This window comes from Nyctereutes procyonoides, unplaced genomic scaffold (genome assembly GCF_905146905.1).
Source record: "Nyctereutes procyonoides isolate TBG_1078 unplaced genomic scaffold, NYPRO_anot_genome, whole genome shotgun sequence".
Lineage (NCBI taxonomy): Eukaryota > Metazoa > Chordata > Mammalia > Carnivora > Canidae > Nyctereutes > Nyctereutes procyonoides.
The window spans coordinates 9,838,058-9,856,918 of record NW_026575117.1 but is presented as its reverse complement, the minus strand read 5'-3'; the positions used below and the strand labels follow the sequence as shown (position 1 = coordinate 9,856,918).

The 18,861-nt window shown below is 36.4% G+C and overlaps 1 protein-coding gene and 1 long non-coding RNA gene across 2 annotated transcripts in view; both read right to left on the bottom strand.

Annotated features, from left to right (window-relative positions):
• Window positions 1-2,035: 2,035 nt before the first annotated feature.
• LOC129515286 (uncharacterized) overlaps window positions 2,036-18,861 on the bottom strand; it is a 42,209-nt gene continuing 25,383 nt past the window's right edge. Inside the window, exon 2 of the long non-coding RNA XR_008665550.1 lies at window positions 2,036-2,117. This is a non-coding gene — a long non-coding RNA (uncharacterized LOC129515286). The remainder of the gene's footprint in view (window positions 2,118-18,861) is intronic.
• LOC129515285 (ribosomal biogenesis factor-like) lies at window positions 13,282-13,594 on the bottom strand. Its single transcript, XM_055334102.1, has 2 exons — window positions 13,457-13,594; window positions 13,282-13,341 (listed from the first exon to the last, which is right to left on the bottom strand). Exons 1-2 carry the CDS (start codon window positions 13,592-13,594, stop codon window positions 13,282-13,284), a joined length of 198 nt encoding a protein of 65 aa, XP_055190077.1.

Here is an 18,861-nt window from a genome sequence, read left to right as displayed (position 1 = left end):
AGCTAAAAAAATAAAACCAAACCAAACCTCCGAAAGGAAAAAGGAAGAGATTTCTGCCTGCAAATTTTTAATAATGCAGTTTATTGGGTCAAATACTGAAACTCCAATAGTGGCTGCTGTGCGTATCCAAGAAAACTTTCCACTTTCTTTCCTCTCAAATATAACACTGGTTTTACAGTCCTACAGATTACAAATCACATGAGTTGGGGGCTTTTGTTGTTTTTTGTTTTGTTTTTTCAGTTAGGTTTGTTTTTTTTTTTTTGTAGGAATATTAGATTTTTCTTCCATTTGTCCTATTTTATTTAAATAGTCCAAACCTCTGTGGTTTGGTCATTAAAATCCAGTTGGCAGAGAAAGGCTGAATCTTTATGTTTTCCAGCTGCGCTCCTACCAGCTACACACAAGCATTATTAGCCATATGACCATGTTTATATCAGCCATGAGTGAGAGTTTCTCATGACCCATCCAACAGTACACAGAAATGTGGGATGCCTAAGGCTTATGGTCTCTCTGCACAAAGAGAAGGCAAAAACTTCCAAAGAATGATATTGACCCAACTGAGAAGTAACTGCTCAAGGTAAGTGATGCTGACCTTATGTCTGATGTGCAACCCTCTAATTTAGACAAGACAAGGCACAGATAATACACTATCAACAAATAAAATTTAAAAGGTCTTTACTTTGGTAGAGTGAAAAAGAAGCAGAACAACAACAAAAACAACAATAGTAACAACAACAACAACAACAACAACAACAAACCACTCAAGTCACAGCAGTGGGAAGAATAGGAGAAAAGATTTTGGTTCATATAGTAGATAGGCTTTCAGAAAAGTATTTTTGACCCAAAAATATTCTTTACAGAAATAAAAAAATCCATCCTAAAATTCATAAGGAAAATCAAGAGATCCTGAATAGCCTAAACAAATTTTAAAAAGAAGAACCGAATTGGAGGTCTCACACTTCCTGATTTCAAAACTTGTTATAAACTAAAATAAGAAAAAACAATGTGGTATTGGCATAAAGACAGCCATATGGATCAATGGAATTGAACACAGAGCCCAGAAATAAATCCTCACATATATGGTCAAATGATTTTTGACAAAGATGCCAAGACAGTCTTGACATTCAATGAGAAAATGAGTCTTTTCAACAAATTGTGTGGGAAAACTAGATTATCCACTTGCAAAAGAATAGTTGGACCCTTACCATAAACTACATACAAAAATTAACTCAAAGTAGATCAAAGACCTAAGAGCACAACCTATAAATTCTTGCAAAGAAATATTAGGAGAAAGCTTTATGATACTGGATTTGCAATTATTTCTTGGATATGACACCAAAAGTTCAGGCTACAAAAGAAAAATAAATAAATTGGACTACATCAAAATTAAAACCTTCTGTGCATCAATGGAGACTATCCACAGAATGAAAGGGCAACCCTCAGAATAGGACAAAATATTTGCAAGTCATATATCTGATAATGGGCTGTTATCCAGAATATATACGGGGGGGATGGGGTGACTGGGTGATGGGCACTGAGGGGGGCACTTGGCGGGATGAACACTGGGTTTATACTATATGTTGGCAAATCGAACTTCAATAAAAATATATATATTATTAAAAAATAAAATAAAAAGAATATATAAAAAACTTCATGACTCAACAACAATAACAACTCAGGTAAAAAATGGACAAAGGACTCTGAATAAACATTTGCCCAAAAAAGATAAACAAGTGACCCATAAACATAGGAAAAGGTGCTCAACATTACTGATCATTAGGAAAATGCATTCCAAAACCATAATAATACACCACTTCATACCCACTAGGATAACGAATTGTCAGGGTAGAAGCAATCAAAATGTTCATCAGTAGGTGAAAGGATAGGCAAAATGGGGTAAGATGATGGAATATTATTCAACCTAAAAATGGGAGGCACTTCTATCATATTTTATGACATGGATGAAACTTAAGGATGTTATGCTAAATGAAATAAGCCAGTCATAAAAGGAAAAATACTACATAAATCTACTTACATGAAGTACCTGGAGTAGTCCATTCATAGAAGCAAAAAGTAGGGATGATGGTTGCCAGGGTTCATGAGTAGGGAGTTCCAGGCTTGAAGGAAGAAGAAAGTTATGAAAATTGATAGTTAGTGGTGATATCTGCACAAAGACGTGAACATAATGTCACTGAAATGTACATTTAAATATAGTTAAAATGGCAGATTTTATACTGTTATGTATGTTTTATCACAATAAGAATGTATATTTGCACGACTTTAAATTCCCTCCAGATATTCCCAACTTAATAGAAAAGACAGTTTCCTAGAGCAATAAAAGCTGGAGGCCACCTCTTCTTTCATTCAGGATATAGCTGATCCTATAAAACAGATACTTCCCTGAGATATTCATTGTAAGTTGATTTCTTGTAAGTCATATTTTATAGTAGTGGTCTTTTTATTTTAAAAAAACATGCAAAGTAAAAATTTTAATGGCCCAAATCATCACCTCTTAATCTCCATTACAGATTTATATTTGTGCGTATCATGTTTCTAAACTCAAAGACACCTCGATTCCAAAAGTGATGAACTACAGGCTGGCAACCATTTTCTGTAAAGGGCCAGAGAATGAATATTTCAGCTTTACTCACCATATGGTCTCTGTCTAACTATTCAACTCTGTCACTGGAGCAAAAAAGCAGAAATAAACAATACATAAACTGATGGTGATAGCGGTGCTCCAGTAAGACTTTCCTTACAAAAACAAGTGGTGTGCAGGATTTGGCCATAGTTCCCTGACCAAGCAAATTCTCTGGTTCATGCTAGAGCCTCAAAAAAGCTGCTCAAGGAAAGTGATAACTGAATGGAATCAGGAAGGACAAGGAAATAAGGAAATGTTATTCAGGCAAAGATGGTGGAGGGTGTGGGGATAAGAGTACAAAAAAGAATGGGGGGATCTTTTGATAGCAACAGTGATTTTTTTTAATAATTTCTAGAAGAAAAAGGATTAAATTCTACTTTAAAACAAAACACTAAGTTTTTAATTTAAATTGATGATCTTCCCATATGTTCAAAATGAACAAAAAAGCTAAAAACCTGTTATTTCTATTAATTGTTTTTAAATCAGATTCTTCAAATGTCAGAAACAGCAATTTGAAGTGCCCTTATCTGCCCAGACCTAAGGAGGAACATTATAAAGTGGTCTTATATGGGAAATAATTATGTTTTGATTTTGTACTGATTAAAAAGTGCTACATATACTACATGAAATTATTGTTTACAGATTAGTGACAAGGGCTGGCGATAGTACCCAATTGGGCTGTGATTTCCAGATGCCCTCAAATGTATAGTACTTCCAAACTCAAGTCCAGCCATAAGCTATTTTGCTAACATGTCAGAGTGATCTGTATTTTTGTATGTGATTTCTACTTTTATAGACCTGTTTAAAAAAAAAACACACATTTTTATTTAAAAAAAAAAAAAGAATGGGGGAGACAAAGGGTTCTCCAGCAGAGAAAGCTTTCCATGTGAAGACCCAGAAGTAAATGATGCCTGGCACATTTGAGGAAGCCCATTGCTGCTCCCGGAACTCACGGAGGGCATGTGAGAGATGAGAGGGTGGAGTCAGAATATTTAGGAGTATATGCAAGGGCCTTTCAGCCAACTGAGACCCAGAGGGTTATAAGGGCTAAGGGGGTCCTGAGGGAGGTAGAGCTGGATAATCTGTTTTAAATCAAAACTCTAAAAGAGTTTTTGAATTTTAAACAAATGTAATAAGCAGTTCTGACAAATCAATGACCAGTGAAGCACCTTTACCAAAAATGAGGTCTACCATTAAATATTGACCTGTTGAGGGGAAACACAAATTCTTAATTCCAACCATTTCCATTTTTGCTTGGAGGCCAGCTAGCAACATAGAATGCATTTTATTTTAATATCCCAGTTTATATAGTATGTATTATATAGTTTGCATGTCTGTTCTATACTTTAAGCCTGGCTATAACATAAGTTCTTCTGCAAAAAAAAAAAAAAATGTCATGAGGGACATTTTGATGACTTCCTTTAACTTCTAAGTCTCTATTCTTCAGATTTTTAAATAATTCTCAACAATGTTACTGCCCCAACTTGTTGAGTTGCCTTAGGCAAAGGGTAGGGTAGCAAGACATAACCCTTGGGTTATATTCCAACCTGGGTATGAGGGAGGGAATATGGGGGAGGGCAGAGACTCCTGGGGCTGGCTGCTTCCCCACCTCACACCAGATGATCACTGTCCCAGCGTAGAGAAAAGCAAACGGTCTGTTCACTTGCCTGGGATATTCAAACACCCTTTGGCAAGGCTTCAAGCATTTTTTGCTGTGATTAACTGTAAAGGGGGCATGTGATTTCACGGTTTGAAACTATAAGCTTAAGGTTGTCCTTGGTAGGCTCGGGAGTGCCTCTGATGGGTCTCAGGAAATGTGTCATCAAAGTTTACTGCCAGGAGTTCTGGGACAGGACTGCATTTTTGTTCCTAAATTACTCCACCCTCTGTGTTGTTAATTTTACTGCTTCTCACCTCACCCGCCACATACATATACATGGTGGGTGGGATGAGAAACCTCTTTGAATTCCATTCCTATTTATTGTTTGTTTAGACACATAAGCATCTGAGACCAGATTAATGGACATGTGTACCATATAAGCCAGAAAACATTTCATGCATGTCAGTTGTGTTGAAGTGCTATGCTCACTGAAAAGACTCATTGTTAATCTTGAAAGGAGTTTGGAAGAGTAGAAAGAATGTCCATGTCCACAAGATTCAGAGATCAGTCACTGCATGATGAAAAAGAGGGAAGGAGGGGCTGGACAGGCAGTAACTGGCTGGTGGCCCTCCCAAAGCCCATGGCAGTAGGTGTGTGTGGGGGGGGGGGAGGTGCCAAGAACTGCACCAAAATTGTGCCAAAAATGTTGTCTGCATTATTTACTTAATCTTTATAAAAATTCTGTCGTATAGTTATCATTTTTAGCTTTCTTTTTCTTTTTTTTTTTTTTTGAGAGAGAGAGAGAGAGCAAGGGGAGGGGCATAGGAAAAGAGAAAGAGAATCTCAAGCAGGCTCCATGTTTTTTGCCACATAGAGCAAAACATGGAGCAGAGCCCAACATGAGGCTTGACCCCATGACCCTGACATCATGACCTGAGCCAAAATCAAGAGTCAAATGCTTAATCACCTGAGTTCTCCAGCTACTCCTGGCCTTACTTTATCAATGAGGAAGTCAAAGCCCAGAGGAATCATGTTTCAGTTTGAGTTCTCCAAGAAGCAGAAACTGAGATAAGTTTAGATGTGCAAGAAATTTACTGTGGAAATGCTTGTGAAATATAATAAGGAAAGAGAAGAAGCAGGCATGGAGAATCTTCATCTCATGAGGTGGGCTAGATAGGACCAAGTAGGAAGACTTGGCAGGACCAAGTAGGAAGAACTCAAACTACAGCATAGATCTGAAAATTTCTGCCAGGACAATGGGGTGGGGTGCCCCAAGTAAACATGCTCCCTGGAAAATTCCTGGATCAGGCACCATTAACCTCATCATGTACAGTTATTGTCTGGGAGCAACATGAGGGAAGTGTGCCCTCGGCACCAGCTTCATGCTGGATACGAAGAGGCAGTATCCTGGAGGCTACCAGCCAACTATACCCCCTGTAGCAGGTTCTCTTGGAAGAGGTATGAGCAGACATCCCCATGACGTCTGTGTGAGGTCAAAAAGATTACAAGAAATGGAACTAGGACTTGATCATAGGCTGCCTGGGCCTTCACTCAACAAGCATTACACTTCAGTGTGAAATCTTCCTTGAAAAGGTCAAAGAAATAAAAAAATCAATATTCTTATATTCTATGTGGCATTTGACACTGTGTTTACTATACATTGAGTTTGGCAAACATTTTTTAAAGGGCTAAATAGTAAATATTTTGGGCTTCGAAAGCATATAGATAGGGTCTCCATCAAAACTACCCAGCTTTGCTACTATAGGGAGAAAACAAATGGGAGTGGCTGTGTTCCAATAAAACTTTATTTTTTTTAATTTTATTTTTTATTTTATTTATTTTTTGATAGTCACAGAGAGAGAGAGAGAGGCAGAGACACAGGCAGAGGGAGAAGCAGGCTCCATGCACCGGGAGCCCGATGTGGGATTCGATCCCGGGTCTCCAGGATCGCGCCCTGGGCCAAAGGCAGGCGCCAAGCCGCTGCGCCACCCAGGGATTCCCCCCAATAAAACTTTATTGGCAAAACAGACCAGGTCGTATTTGGTTCAATGACCATAATTTGCCAACCTTTGCTCTATGTGGCAAAAAACAGAAGTCAAATTAAAAAAATGAGTAGAAAGCTGAAAAAAGATTAAGACATGAGGCTCACAAATATATCAGCTTGTTTCCTTCACAACATTTTTTTGGCTATTATGTACACTCGTGTACAGTCTCTATTTCCTATCCAAAAGGAAACTAAGATAAAAACTCCGAATGAAGACATAATAGAAAACATCCTTTTCACATTCCTGACATATTCTTTCCCGGGCCAGGAAAATAGCCAAAGTGGGTTTTGGGTGACTTAGTGATATGGATTGTGTAGAGCACTCATGCTGCAGTGACGGTAAGGAGTGGATGCAAAACATGAAGTAAGAGGATACCTTTATGAAGATAATATTCTGTCTGAAATTGGTGTAGAGAACATTCATTCATTCATTCACTCATCAATTTAAATATTAATGAAGCCCCACTTTTCATCTTGTGGATACTAGAAATGACAAAAAGACTAAACATGGGCCCTGCCAGTGGTGAGCTCATAACCCACTGGGAGAGAAGACAATATAGTACATTAGGAGTTTAGTATAAGAAGGCACATGGTCTTTATGAATCCATTTCTTGGACGGCTCTCTTCCAGATGCTCTTCTTCCCCCCGGGTCATGGTAAACAGATCTAGCTTCCACCATCTTGGCTAGGAATGGATTTTTGAATCACCTTTCCTAACTATGCTATAGTGGCACACGAGGAGGGTTGTTGAGTTGATATTGATGAATAGAAGAGGCAGGCACTGGAAAGTAGGTGGGTAATCTCAAGGCAGATGACCTGCTTCACAATTTTGCAGAAGGTTGTCTTAGCTGGATAGAGAATCTAACTTTACTTGACATGTATTCCCTTCAAAGGGAAGGCAAGATTCAGGAAAGGAGCTGGAGAGCCAAAGCTTGCTGCAAGACCCCTCAAGGGTGGATGGCCACTCCTCATGATGGGGGCTAAGGCTTGTGGTGAGAGAAAGCTCTCCCTCATTTCAGACTGTATCAAGTTGCCTTCTGTAAAAACAAGAAAATATGTACTTAAAACTACTAACCACTTCACTCCGCATAATGCTTAAATAACCAGTCATACATAAAACTGTATATGCAACTAAATTCCATTTTTAAAACATGATTATGTAACTAGATGTTTACACCCAGCTGCACATCAGAGAAATAGAAGACATGTTCCCCCAAGAAATAGATTTTTTTATAATGTAGCCAACTCTAAACAAACGTTGTACAAAAATGCTTAATTCTGTGCAATATTTTTGCTGTCCAGATCACATGCTGCATCTAGATGATAGTATTGTGAAAACATTGGTAAAAAAAAAACAAAAATAGTAAATCACATATGTTTCTTAAACTTTGTATCTCAAAAGACCATCTGAACTGTTGACTAAATTAAACAGCCACACAATAGTCCTCGGCCCCTATAAACGGAGTCTCAATCTCGACTGTCATACTATTGCTTTCTAATCTAGGAAAATTTTGAATTACAAATTATTCCCACTAAAGTGTATTCACCTGTCATTAAAGGGTATATACTTTTCACTTTATACTCTACCCAAAACTCAGGTCAGCCCTTTGAGTTCTGAAATATGACAAGAATCAAATCCATGGGTAGTTTGAGCTGCGGTTTCAAAGTCCTGAAAGTAGAATGTAAGAAATTGTATTTGGAATTATGGTAAATGAGAAATGCAACTGACACTTTAATTTTGGGGACTGGTCATTGTGTTGCCCAGGTCAGGTGCATTACTGTACATACTACTATAGGTTGATCAGCTTTATTTAGGTGATGTTCTCAACTCAGAAAAATGCACAGGACACATCTCTGATGGAGTTCTTGGCAAATCACTTGATTACATTCCCTGATACTCAACAGGTGGCTTTAACCCACATGGCAAACAGATCTATGCAGTCAGTAGTTCACCGTAACATTGAATTGAAACTAACTTAAGGACCCATGCATAATATTTAATAGAAACACAAAGAATTATAAATGGTGCAACTCCAGAGTTTATTACTGCCCAACCAATTTTTGTGGTAGCTTATATTCTGCTGACCAAATCAATGTGTATTTATTGTCAGATTCTCTCTGACTCTTTGGCACAGTAAGCCAGTGGAATGTTCCACATGAGCTTGATTTAGAAGAGATACAGCAGCAGACAGACCCTGTGGCTTTGGATATTAGTAAGAAGAGAAGAGAAATGATTTATGATGTCATTCCTGTTTACATGTGATGCGTTTTCTGTTAGAACTATAGCATTTTCTTCAAGTAGAAAGGCTAGTTGGGTTGGTATTTTACCACAATCTCCTCTTCCCTGACAACTTTCCTTTCTTCTTCTGTACGGTTTCCCTCTCCTTCACAGCCTATGCATCTTACACAAACAAATTTCACTTGAAAACTAACAAAAAGCTCTATGAAGAAATGAAACCAGAGTTATAAATGGAAACATCTAACCTTTGTCCTTCCCATTGACTCCAGAACTTGTTTGTGATTAATTTATGGAAAAGGTAGAAGAAAGTAAAACGGATGGGAAAGCACAGACAAATCTTCCTTAGAGTGCCATTATTCCAATGGCAAAATTTTTAAGAGAGAAAAAAAATTAAGACATGATGCTCTTGACAATTTTAAAAATTCTGTGCTCTGTAATTAGTAAAGGATATCCACCTGCAATTTCGATTACCCAAAATATTCTTCTCCTTGGGGCTCCTCAGACTGTGTGAATAATGCTTCTATTGACAATCAAGAAGCATTTGAGAGGCATCTCAGCAAGGGCTTTTAAGGGAAGATATTTTATTCCTCTGATTATATATTCTAGTTTATTTCAAAACTTCTCAGATCAAAAGTGATGTCAATTGATAAAGGCAAAATGTACAAAGTTAAATTCACAAATCAAGTTAGCTGCCTGGTATGATCTTTGGTCAAAAAAGTATTTGAAATACATTTTGTAAATGTTTTAAATGGCTTCAAATATAGGCTAATACCACATTTAGTTAGGAGCTTAATAAAATGAATCAGTTCACACCCTACAATATATTCATTTGTATTTTTCGTTTAATTTTTGTACCATAAAATATATACAAAAATGACATATATGGAAGTCTTAAATTATACTTCTAAGTGACCTGGCATTGATAAAATAAGGAGAAATCCATCAGAAAGGAATATGTATAGCAATCCAGAGACTAGATCACATTCTGATTTAACTATCATGATTCTGTTTCATCACTAGGAGATGAAGAAAGAGACTACATAGTAACTCTCTACACCCACATACTGCTGGTGATACAAGTGCAATGAGATCCCACTTATCCTGCATTGTCCAGTCCATATTCCTGGCTGTCACCTTGAATGCTGTAATCGCTTTTCTCTGCAATTCCCGAGAAAAAAATAAAAAGGGTCAACAAAGCTGTGAGCTGATACTGAATACACCCTCTAGAGGTCTGCTGGGGACTTTCTCCAAAGTAGAACCAATTCATTTTGAAAAGAAAGCAGAAAAAATTCTTATTTCTATGCCTAGAGAACCCACCTTTCTCAGAGCAAAGAATAATACCCAGCCAGAATCAGACTTCTATGCTTAGGAATCCCAGGATGACAGGCTAGCAGGTCCAGCCAAGAGATGGAATGGAAAAGGCTGCTTCTTGCCATTCCTCCAGCCCCACACCCAAGTTTGCCCCAAGGACATTCAAAAAACTATTCAAAAGCCTACAATAGACGAGTTCCAAATCTAGTATAGTCTGACGTGGTTGGCTTATCTTTGAGGAATTTGGGGACAATGCATGATGACAACATATCTCGCTTTTGGGACTCTGAAAATAACTTTACATAATGGTTATATTTATTAAGAGGCATTTGGGAAAGTGTTCATGGTAGACCAGTAGGACAGGGTCAGAAAAGAGTAGAATTTCCCATACTCTGTGTCAGTTTCATTTCTTTTCTCTCTTTGCAGACTTCATGAAGAAGGAAAGATGAAATTGTTCACAGGAACAAGAGAGTAAAGAAACAAAGACAAACAGAGTTAAGAAGTAATTGTACACTATAATTTGCTAACAAAGAATTCTGTAGGTTGCCAACCTGTGTAAATTATATGCAGTTGGGAAAAGACCTCCAAGCAGAGGGAAATATAATCACTTCATCTATTTTTTTCTCGGTCAGTGTTTCTAACACTAACTCTATTGTATGACTGAAATGTACAAAAATACATTAGTTTCACAGATAGCCTTTGAACACCCTGTTCTAAGCCCTGGGCATTCTAAAGCAATCACCTGTGTGGTTGGAGCCCTCTAGTGGCCAGGTGGACTCCAGGCATGGGGTTTCCTGAACTCTGTTCCTGAAATAATCTTCCATTTCTGTTGGACAACAATAGGAAGATTGCAGTGCCTTTTGGATACGCTTTCACAGCTAAAACATAAGTTGGGAATTCTGAACCCTACCTTCTCTGCCTATTGGCATTTGGCATTTCCATCCTTCCAAAGTGTTACCCCTTGCACTGACTCTGACAGAATTTTGAGTAGAACCACTAAAGAGTGGCTCTCACATTATTGTAGAGAAGAAAGAGCTCTCCACTGAGAGAAAGCAGGGCTGTGTTCTAGCACAAATCTTCCCCAAAGTTAGCTGTGTGGATGACTGGTGGCTGATTTGTCACAATCAATGTATTTCCCTGTAGTTGAAAGAGAAATTTGAGATTCCTCAGAAGTTCTCAGGGATTATTTGAAAATTTGTTTCCCGAAGTATTTTTGGACATACAATCAGGACTCTCCTACTGGATCCTTTCCCATTCTTTGGTTATTTCTTTTGGGGATCCTTTATTAGATTCCTTCTAAACTGGACTCTTAAAACTTGGACCTCTATTTAACATTGAGACTCAATTTCAGGCCTCCTCTCCTCTGACTTTGTGTAATCCTAAGAACCTCTACTATATCCGTTCCTTCAAGTATCACCTATGTATCAATAAGCATTACATTTAAAGATTGTACACAGATATCTTTTTTGATTTCCAGACCTGCTTACTTGACCTCTCCTTTTAAATGTCTCACAAGAGCTTCAGGCTCAATATGAACAAAAGTGAATTTGACCTAAACCTGCTCCCTCTCCAGTGTTTCCAATCAAAGCAAATGGTACAACCTACAAATATTACCATCCTTTATGAATTTTCGTGGGACACATTAACCACCAAACCAATAAATTCTACCTCTTAAATCTCTTTCAAATCCATTCCCCCTTTGTCTGTTTTAACCATCGCGACTAGCTGAGTCCAAGCCATACACACTAATGCAAGTACTTTCTAACAAAAACTTTTATATCTCCTCCATCTAATCTGTTGTCTTAAAATGCATATCTGATTGTATCATTTCTCTGCCTTAAACCTTTTGATGGCTTTTATGATAAATTTTCCAAAGTCTTATTATGGCCTCAAAACACTGCATAATCTGGCCTCTGCTTATCTCTCCAACTTCTTTTCTCACCCTCCCCCTCATGTTCCTCTGTCCAAATATAACAACCTTTCACATTCCTCCCTGCCTTGGGACCTTCACTCAGCTATTCCTGCCTGACATTCTCTCTGTCTGCACTTACCTAACTAATTATAATACTTATCTAGCATTTAAAAATATGTCTTTTGTGTTAAAATATCATGTGTTTATGTCCTTTAGCTGAGCCATAATTAAAAGGAAAAAATTTAAGCAAAGACTCCTGAACAAAGAGGAAGCTGTCTCCTCTTACCTATAACTGCTGTGTTTACACAGATGGTGTCCTCTGAAAAGTTTTTTTTTAAGTTGATAAGGAAACTAAAATTAAACAAAGACATTTGATTAGCTGATTAATCAGGTTGAAGCCAGTTCCCCTAAAGACAAAATTTACTTAATTCTTACTCTATATCCCATGTGGCAAGCTTCAGGTTTCTCTAATTTCCTTTTATCCAAAATAGGGAGATAATAACTGTGCCGAGGTCAATTTGTTTTTACTAAGTTGTCTTAAACACCTTACATGTTACTTTAACCTCTGGGTTTGGAAGAAATTTTTGGATGCTTAGAATCATGAATCACTGGGTGAGAGGGTGGGAGATATGTCAAATGCTCTTCACTTTCGTTTTAAATGATATTTCCATATTTGGTTTTCTTTCTTTGTTCTTCAAATTGTACAGATTACCTGTGAAAATTTAAACAGCTTAATAGGCCTTAAAATATTAAACAGTGTAACAGGCTTTCTTTCTGGCAGTATTTGGTATTTACTATTGGGAAGCAAGGTTGATTGGCTTCTCATTTATACACAGGTGAAGCCTGTTAGTTCCATACTTTTCACTCATCGGCTTCAGCCTAAACGTCACTTTCTCATGGAATGCTTCCCCAATATCTTCAAACCAGGTCAGGTGTTTCATTATGTCCACAGTGAGTGCTATGCATCTTCTACTAAACATCATCATTAATTTCTGTCAGATGATTAGTTCTACATCGTGTCTATCTTCTTCTTTTGTTCACACTGTACAAAACACAGTCCTCTGGACATAGTAAGCATTCAGGAAATATTTGCTGAGTGCAAAAAAAATGCAGTGCTTCCTCATATGGACAGTAGTCTCCTGACAAGACCATGCAATAAGAGAAGAAAATATTGTAAGAATTCAGTGTTTCTCACAGATTCCAAATACAGGGAGTTGAGCCTGAGAAAGGGCAGGAAAAGTAATAAATACCAGGAATCACAGCAAGCCCTGTCTTAGACTCTCTTTCTCTCCCAGTGTCTGGTTTTGCTTCTCTTCATACTTGTGCTTCAACCATATTTCTCTATAGACTTATTACTCTGCCTCTCCAAAGTGTAAGGTAGAGTATGTTATCTCACAGCTCTAGGGTGCTCTCAGTTCAAAGAGCTGGCAGAGTCTAGTACTCTTTATCCCAGATTCAAAATCTTTTTTTTTGTGTGTGTGTAAAACATTCAACTTATTGGTCTTTTGGGGGATATTTGATGTATCTCCAGTGTATTACAACTGAGCCATTAATCTTGTTGCTTCATCAACATTAACTGGTTCATTTTCATGACACTGAAATCAGCTGTTTCTACGGAGGTTCAAGGGAAAGGCCTTTTGAGAAATTTGCAAAAATTTGCAAATTTTTTTGCAAAAAAATATCTACAAAAGCTTTATTCACTCTGTTAACTTTTTCATCATTCGCAATGTTTATCTTCTTAAGATTAGTGGTAACTGGTTTTGCTTTGTTTTTAGACTTAAAGTTTTTTTGGCTGGCTATATGAAATACACTCCTGGACTTCTGTCCTCTTAGTTTGTTCTTGGCCATTGTCTTCAATATCCTTGTGCAGCAGCTCACGATCCAAGCCCCAGATTCAAAATTTAAGGAGAGAGTGTGTCTAGAATGGCTCAGAACCAACGGGATTCCTATTCTAAACAGCTATCGCTGGAAACATAGTCTTACGGAATAAAAATTATTTTAGGAGTCCATGTATGTATGTGTGGGTTGTGGAGGAAGAATTGAACATGGTAAATACCTCCAAAGTTGTCTTTACTATATCATTTGTATGAATGTTTGAATGCTTCTGGAACATGAGATTATAAATGATAATATCAATGAAAATAAAAAAGTGTGAAATGTCATTGGCTTCTCTGTAGATGTTAATGAAACTTAGAAGAAAATGTACATATTACAGAGACATATTGACATATGTTTCCTTTCTGTCGTATAAAGAATATGTTCATTATTACTTGCCATTATTCTTTTATTCAAAAAATCTCAAATGTTTTATAGTTTTCTCTCAACTTGTTTGGTGGCTTGTAATGTTTTAATGGTATTATGCACTAGTATATCTAGCTACACAATACTTGCAAAATATTACTAACCCTTTCAAGCTATGTAAAAATTGATTTATATTTATCAATCTAATTTCTCAGCGTGCCTTCTAGTGGACAGATGGTAGGCAATTTATGAAGGAACACTTTTCAAGAGTTTACGTAAGATTCTGGTTCCAATTCTCTTCCTCATGAATTGGGGGATGATTTTTTCCCCTTCTTGTCTAACTTTACTTAAGTATATGATTTGTACATCCTCTTCTCTTCACTACTTCTTTTGAAATTATCCAGGAGAATTTCTTTATAATTCTCAAATAATATAATTGAAAATATTGAATTCTCCTCATTTAATTCTGGCTGTATTTTCATTCAGATGTGTAGGAGGTATATGAAGGTGGGTTTTCAAGTCACTATTAACATGCATTTATCACTCTTCGCTTGAAAAAATATGAAGTTCCTCATTTGATGCATTTTTTTCTAGTTTCAAAGACTTGGTTGTATTTGTTAGTCATGTAAAATGAAACCATTTTGGCACAAATTTTCCAAGAACTTGTTTATTTTCAACCCATAAAAAAATTTTAGAATAAACAACCTAAATAAATTTGGCATCAGAATTGGAAAGTGACTAAGACATAATGTTTATAATGCCATGTCAATATCTAAATAATGCATGGTAATAGAACATACAAATAGAGTATATTTACTTATAAGAAAGTTTAAGATTTCAAAAAAGCCTTCAAAATAAAAATTTAGAATTTTTAAATTTTGAAAATGTAATTTAAATTTTAAATTTTAAATTTTTAAAATTATAGTAATTCTTAAATAAGTATAGAATTTGTTCACAATGTAATTTAGGAGAGTTTATCTCAAGTGCTGAAGATATTTTCAAATTTAAAGCTTGGCTCTCTATCATAGGAAAAGCATATTAGAAAATAGGACATAATTTTTATTATGGTTATTTTTAATGTAATTCTCCAAATTCTAAGCTGAAATATATTTTTAGTAGTCTAGGTCTTTCAAATTATATGATGTGCCTTAATCATAATGTCCATATAATTTGTTTATAGTTGCTAACCCAAGAGCCACACTCAAAACTGAAAAGCCAGCCACAGTCAGAGAACTTCAGTTTAATCAGTACTGAACTGGAACATCTACAGAATTACTTTATATCTTAATACTGTGAATCATGTTATATGAAAGTGTCAAGTTCTGGGCCGCCTATGATCTCTAAACGAAACCAAATTTCAGTGAAAACAATTTTTAAAATCCAACACAAAAATATGGAATGCAAAGCATTTTGGTAAATGAATGAAAGTGAAATAGGTCAAATCAACTACTACCACCACTAATTCCAGACACTTGTATTTCTATTATTTATTACATAAATGTAAATAATATATGTATATATCATTTAATTATTTAAGGTATTATTTAATCCTTACAACAGCCCTATAAAGGACATACTGTTACCATCATCTCTGTTTACCTACACACAAACTGTGAGACAGCTAACAGCCTGTAATTACATAATTTGTCAGGGTCACACAGCTAATAGGAGCAGAACCAGAATTTGAACCGTTTAACTTTCCTCCAGAAAGCATGTGCTCTTAACCACTGTGCTATACTCCTTTTCCAAAAGTAATATGTAGAGTGTTTTCTATAGCAATTTCTAGCTTAGATTTTTCCAATCTAATTTTCTCATCTAAGTATTTCTAGCTACTTCATTGTTTCTTTAAGCCTTGTGATTATGTCCAAGGACCTGAATAGCTAAGGACAAAGTGAAATATTTTTTGACATCCTCAAATAAAATTTTAGTGCCAAAGCTTCTTTTGTCAAATGTCATTAACTCATTCTTAAAAATATCCACCAGATTAATTTTTATTGAAATGCACTGCACTGAGGTCTTTCATAATAACTATTTTCATGAATTTCATGCTTTTTTTCTGATTTTTTGAGGCTTACATATAGTCACAAAGAGAACAAACAAAACTATTTTTACCATTACAGAGGTGACATTTATTTATGAGAAAATCAGCAGCAAACAGGTGAAATATGTCATCAGCATATTTGTTGACTTCTGAGGAATATTGACCTTAGAGAGGGGAAATTTTTGGTGGCAATTTCTCTAGTAGCTAGTTAGAATCCCTCATCATTTTTAGACCACTTCACTGGCATGCGTAAGAGATTATTATGCAAATAAGAAATGAACACCAAATTTTGCATCAGATATTAAAACAAGGCATTAAAATTGAGAATATTAAAATCACCATCCCCCTTGATTGGGATGACAGTGCTAAGCTATTAGAGTACGTGCTGCACCATCTGTTCTGAGAGTACAAGGTAGTGGACACATGTTACTTGAATCAGTCAAGCCTCCTTCATCTGGAACTGCCTCCCTTATCCCATACCCCCCACTGATCTCTGGTTGAAACACAAAGCTCCATGTTTTGGACAATGTGTTCCCATCGTGAACAGAATTGGTTGGTCCAGAGTGAACTCTAGAGTAATTGCAAGTCCTTTCCCAAGAATGCCACCACTGGAGCTAACAGATACAGACTGTGTTGTTTGGAGTGAATCTCATTAATGGCAAGCTCATACCTACAGTTCATTTGCTTCTCAGGCTCTATAACAGATGCTGTCCTATCAGGTTAATATTTTTCTTGACAAGACAGAAAGATTTGCTTCTTGTCACATGCAACTAAAATACTTTAATAAATATGGAGCTACATTTCTGCAAACAAGCGATACAATCTGGTTTAAAATTCAGACTTACAAAGATCGGGTTTAAAACTTGGCTCTGTAAGTGAGTTAGATGTGGAAGTGGCTATTTCAGTAGTGGAGTCAGAACTGAAAACTAGCATTTTCCATTTTGCATACTCCTGAACTATTTGTTTTGATACATGTATTTTTTTGTACCATGAGCACACTCTACTTTTATAATTTAAAATGAAAATATAGTCACTGGGATTCTTATCTAGTTTCACCACTTATCACTATATGCCCCCAAATGAGCTTCTTAACCTTTGTGAACTTTAATTTATTTTTCTATAAAATATTAATAGTCATAATACTTAGTCTATTTACAGTTCAGAGGTCCATAATCCCTAGAACCACTAAACTTGGCTTTGCCGAGGGAAGGGGTTTTGACCAATGGACTAGAGTCACAGCAAAATTCTATGTACATGAATGTAATTTTTTTTCAATAGAACCTCTGAGTCTCAAATGGCTCTGTAAACCAAAAGTTTCTATACATGAGCAATAGACTGTAAGCTCTGAGAGAACAGACTGTGATATTCATCTTTGTGTTCCTAGACCTAGGACATGTTTGACTATGACAGCATATTTTGAAAACATGAATAGGAAATAAATGAAATGAGTTTTTTTTGTGAAAATGCAGTATGCAAATATTATTATTTGGTATTATTTATTATTATTACCATTTTATTTCTGGGCAATTGAGTATATAGAATTTCTCACAATTGTGTATTTAGTTTGCTCAATTAAGGTCACACCTGTGAAAGATGTTACTAAACCCTACTCTTTGAACTATACCCTTGGGTTATGAAGGACTTCATCAAGGTATCTCAAGGAAACTGGTGCATTTACTTGCTAATACTCATCAACATCTAGTTAGTCTAAACTCTTAGCCTAAACTCAAAATTTAATATATTAGCTACATTATTATCAAATGGCAAAGAGTAATCTACATATAGAACTGATATTTGCTACACACAATCTCTTGGAATTGGTTAGGAATCAAGAATCAGTAATAAAGGCAACATCTGTAACAAAATTAATAGCAGCATTCTCCGCTGCACAATGCCATATTTGCATGGACTGAAAAGCAGTACTCTAGATGTTAAAAGGACTCGGTGACCCTTAGAGTTTATCATAATAGTTAATTAATTTAAATCTCCATTTCTTCATCAGTAAACTCATAAGCATTGGACTAGTTTCTAAGATTATTTCTTGCTCTATGTATCATAAAACACTTTCTAGTCTCTAGCCTTTATTTCATTTGCTTAATAAGCCTGGAAGATAAACAGGAAAATATTGTCTACATTTTATAAATGATAAAAGTAGGCTATAGGAACGTTTAAAGGATTCCCAAAAGTCATGCAGCTAGAGCTCATATCTTGACACTTACTGTACAATAGCTCTTTTTCCCAAGGTTAACAGCAAGAAATGGAGTCTCCAGGGGGCATAGGTGTTGGTTCCAGGAAACACCAGGAGGTTATTTGTCAAAACAGACCTGGATTTAAATCTCAAATCCTTCACCTACCAATTGAGTCATCTTTGCCTCAGGAATTAGCCACCTAAGCTTCCATTTTTGTTTCTGTAAAATAAAAACAAAAATATGTCTCCCAAGTTTATGGTAGGATTGAATGAGACAATGTGTATTTCTAAGTCACCTGCCTTGACTTAACAAGTGGTTGTCCCAGTCCCTCTTATCCTGGGTTAAGTAATCACTGATTGTCTCAGGGGTGCAGATCCAGCCTCCTCACAGGAGGATTTTTGAGGAGAGAGGGTGGATTTTTTTTCTCTCTTTCATATTCAACCATAATACTTAGCTTCTAAAATGTGTTAACTTGGTAGATATCAGTAATCAGCATACTTCTTCTCCGTGTGTGTGTGTGTGTGTGTGTGTGTGTGTGTGTAAAAGTGTCCTGATTCCAAGAAACAGTGTCTAGTAATGAATGCTTTTTTGAGTAGTCGTCACAGGATCAAATCCAAGGGTCTTAGCACAGAGTGTAGAAAGAG

Excerpts from the sequence above, each read along its gene's own strand:
- LOC129515285 (XM_055334102.1), bottom strand. The coding sequence starts at position 13,594 with ATGGCCAAGAACAAACTAAGAGGACAGAAGTCCAGGAGTGTATTTCAT. Across the intron at positions 13,342-13,456 it reads ACATTGCGAATGATGAAAAA|TGTCATGAAAATGAACCAGT; the intron begins GTTAACAGAGTG and ends AGCTGATTTCAG.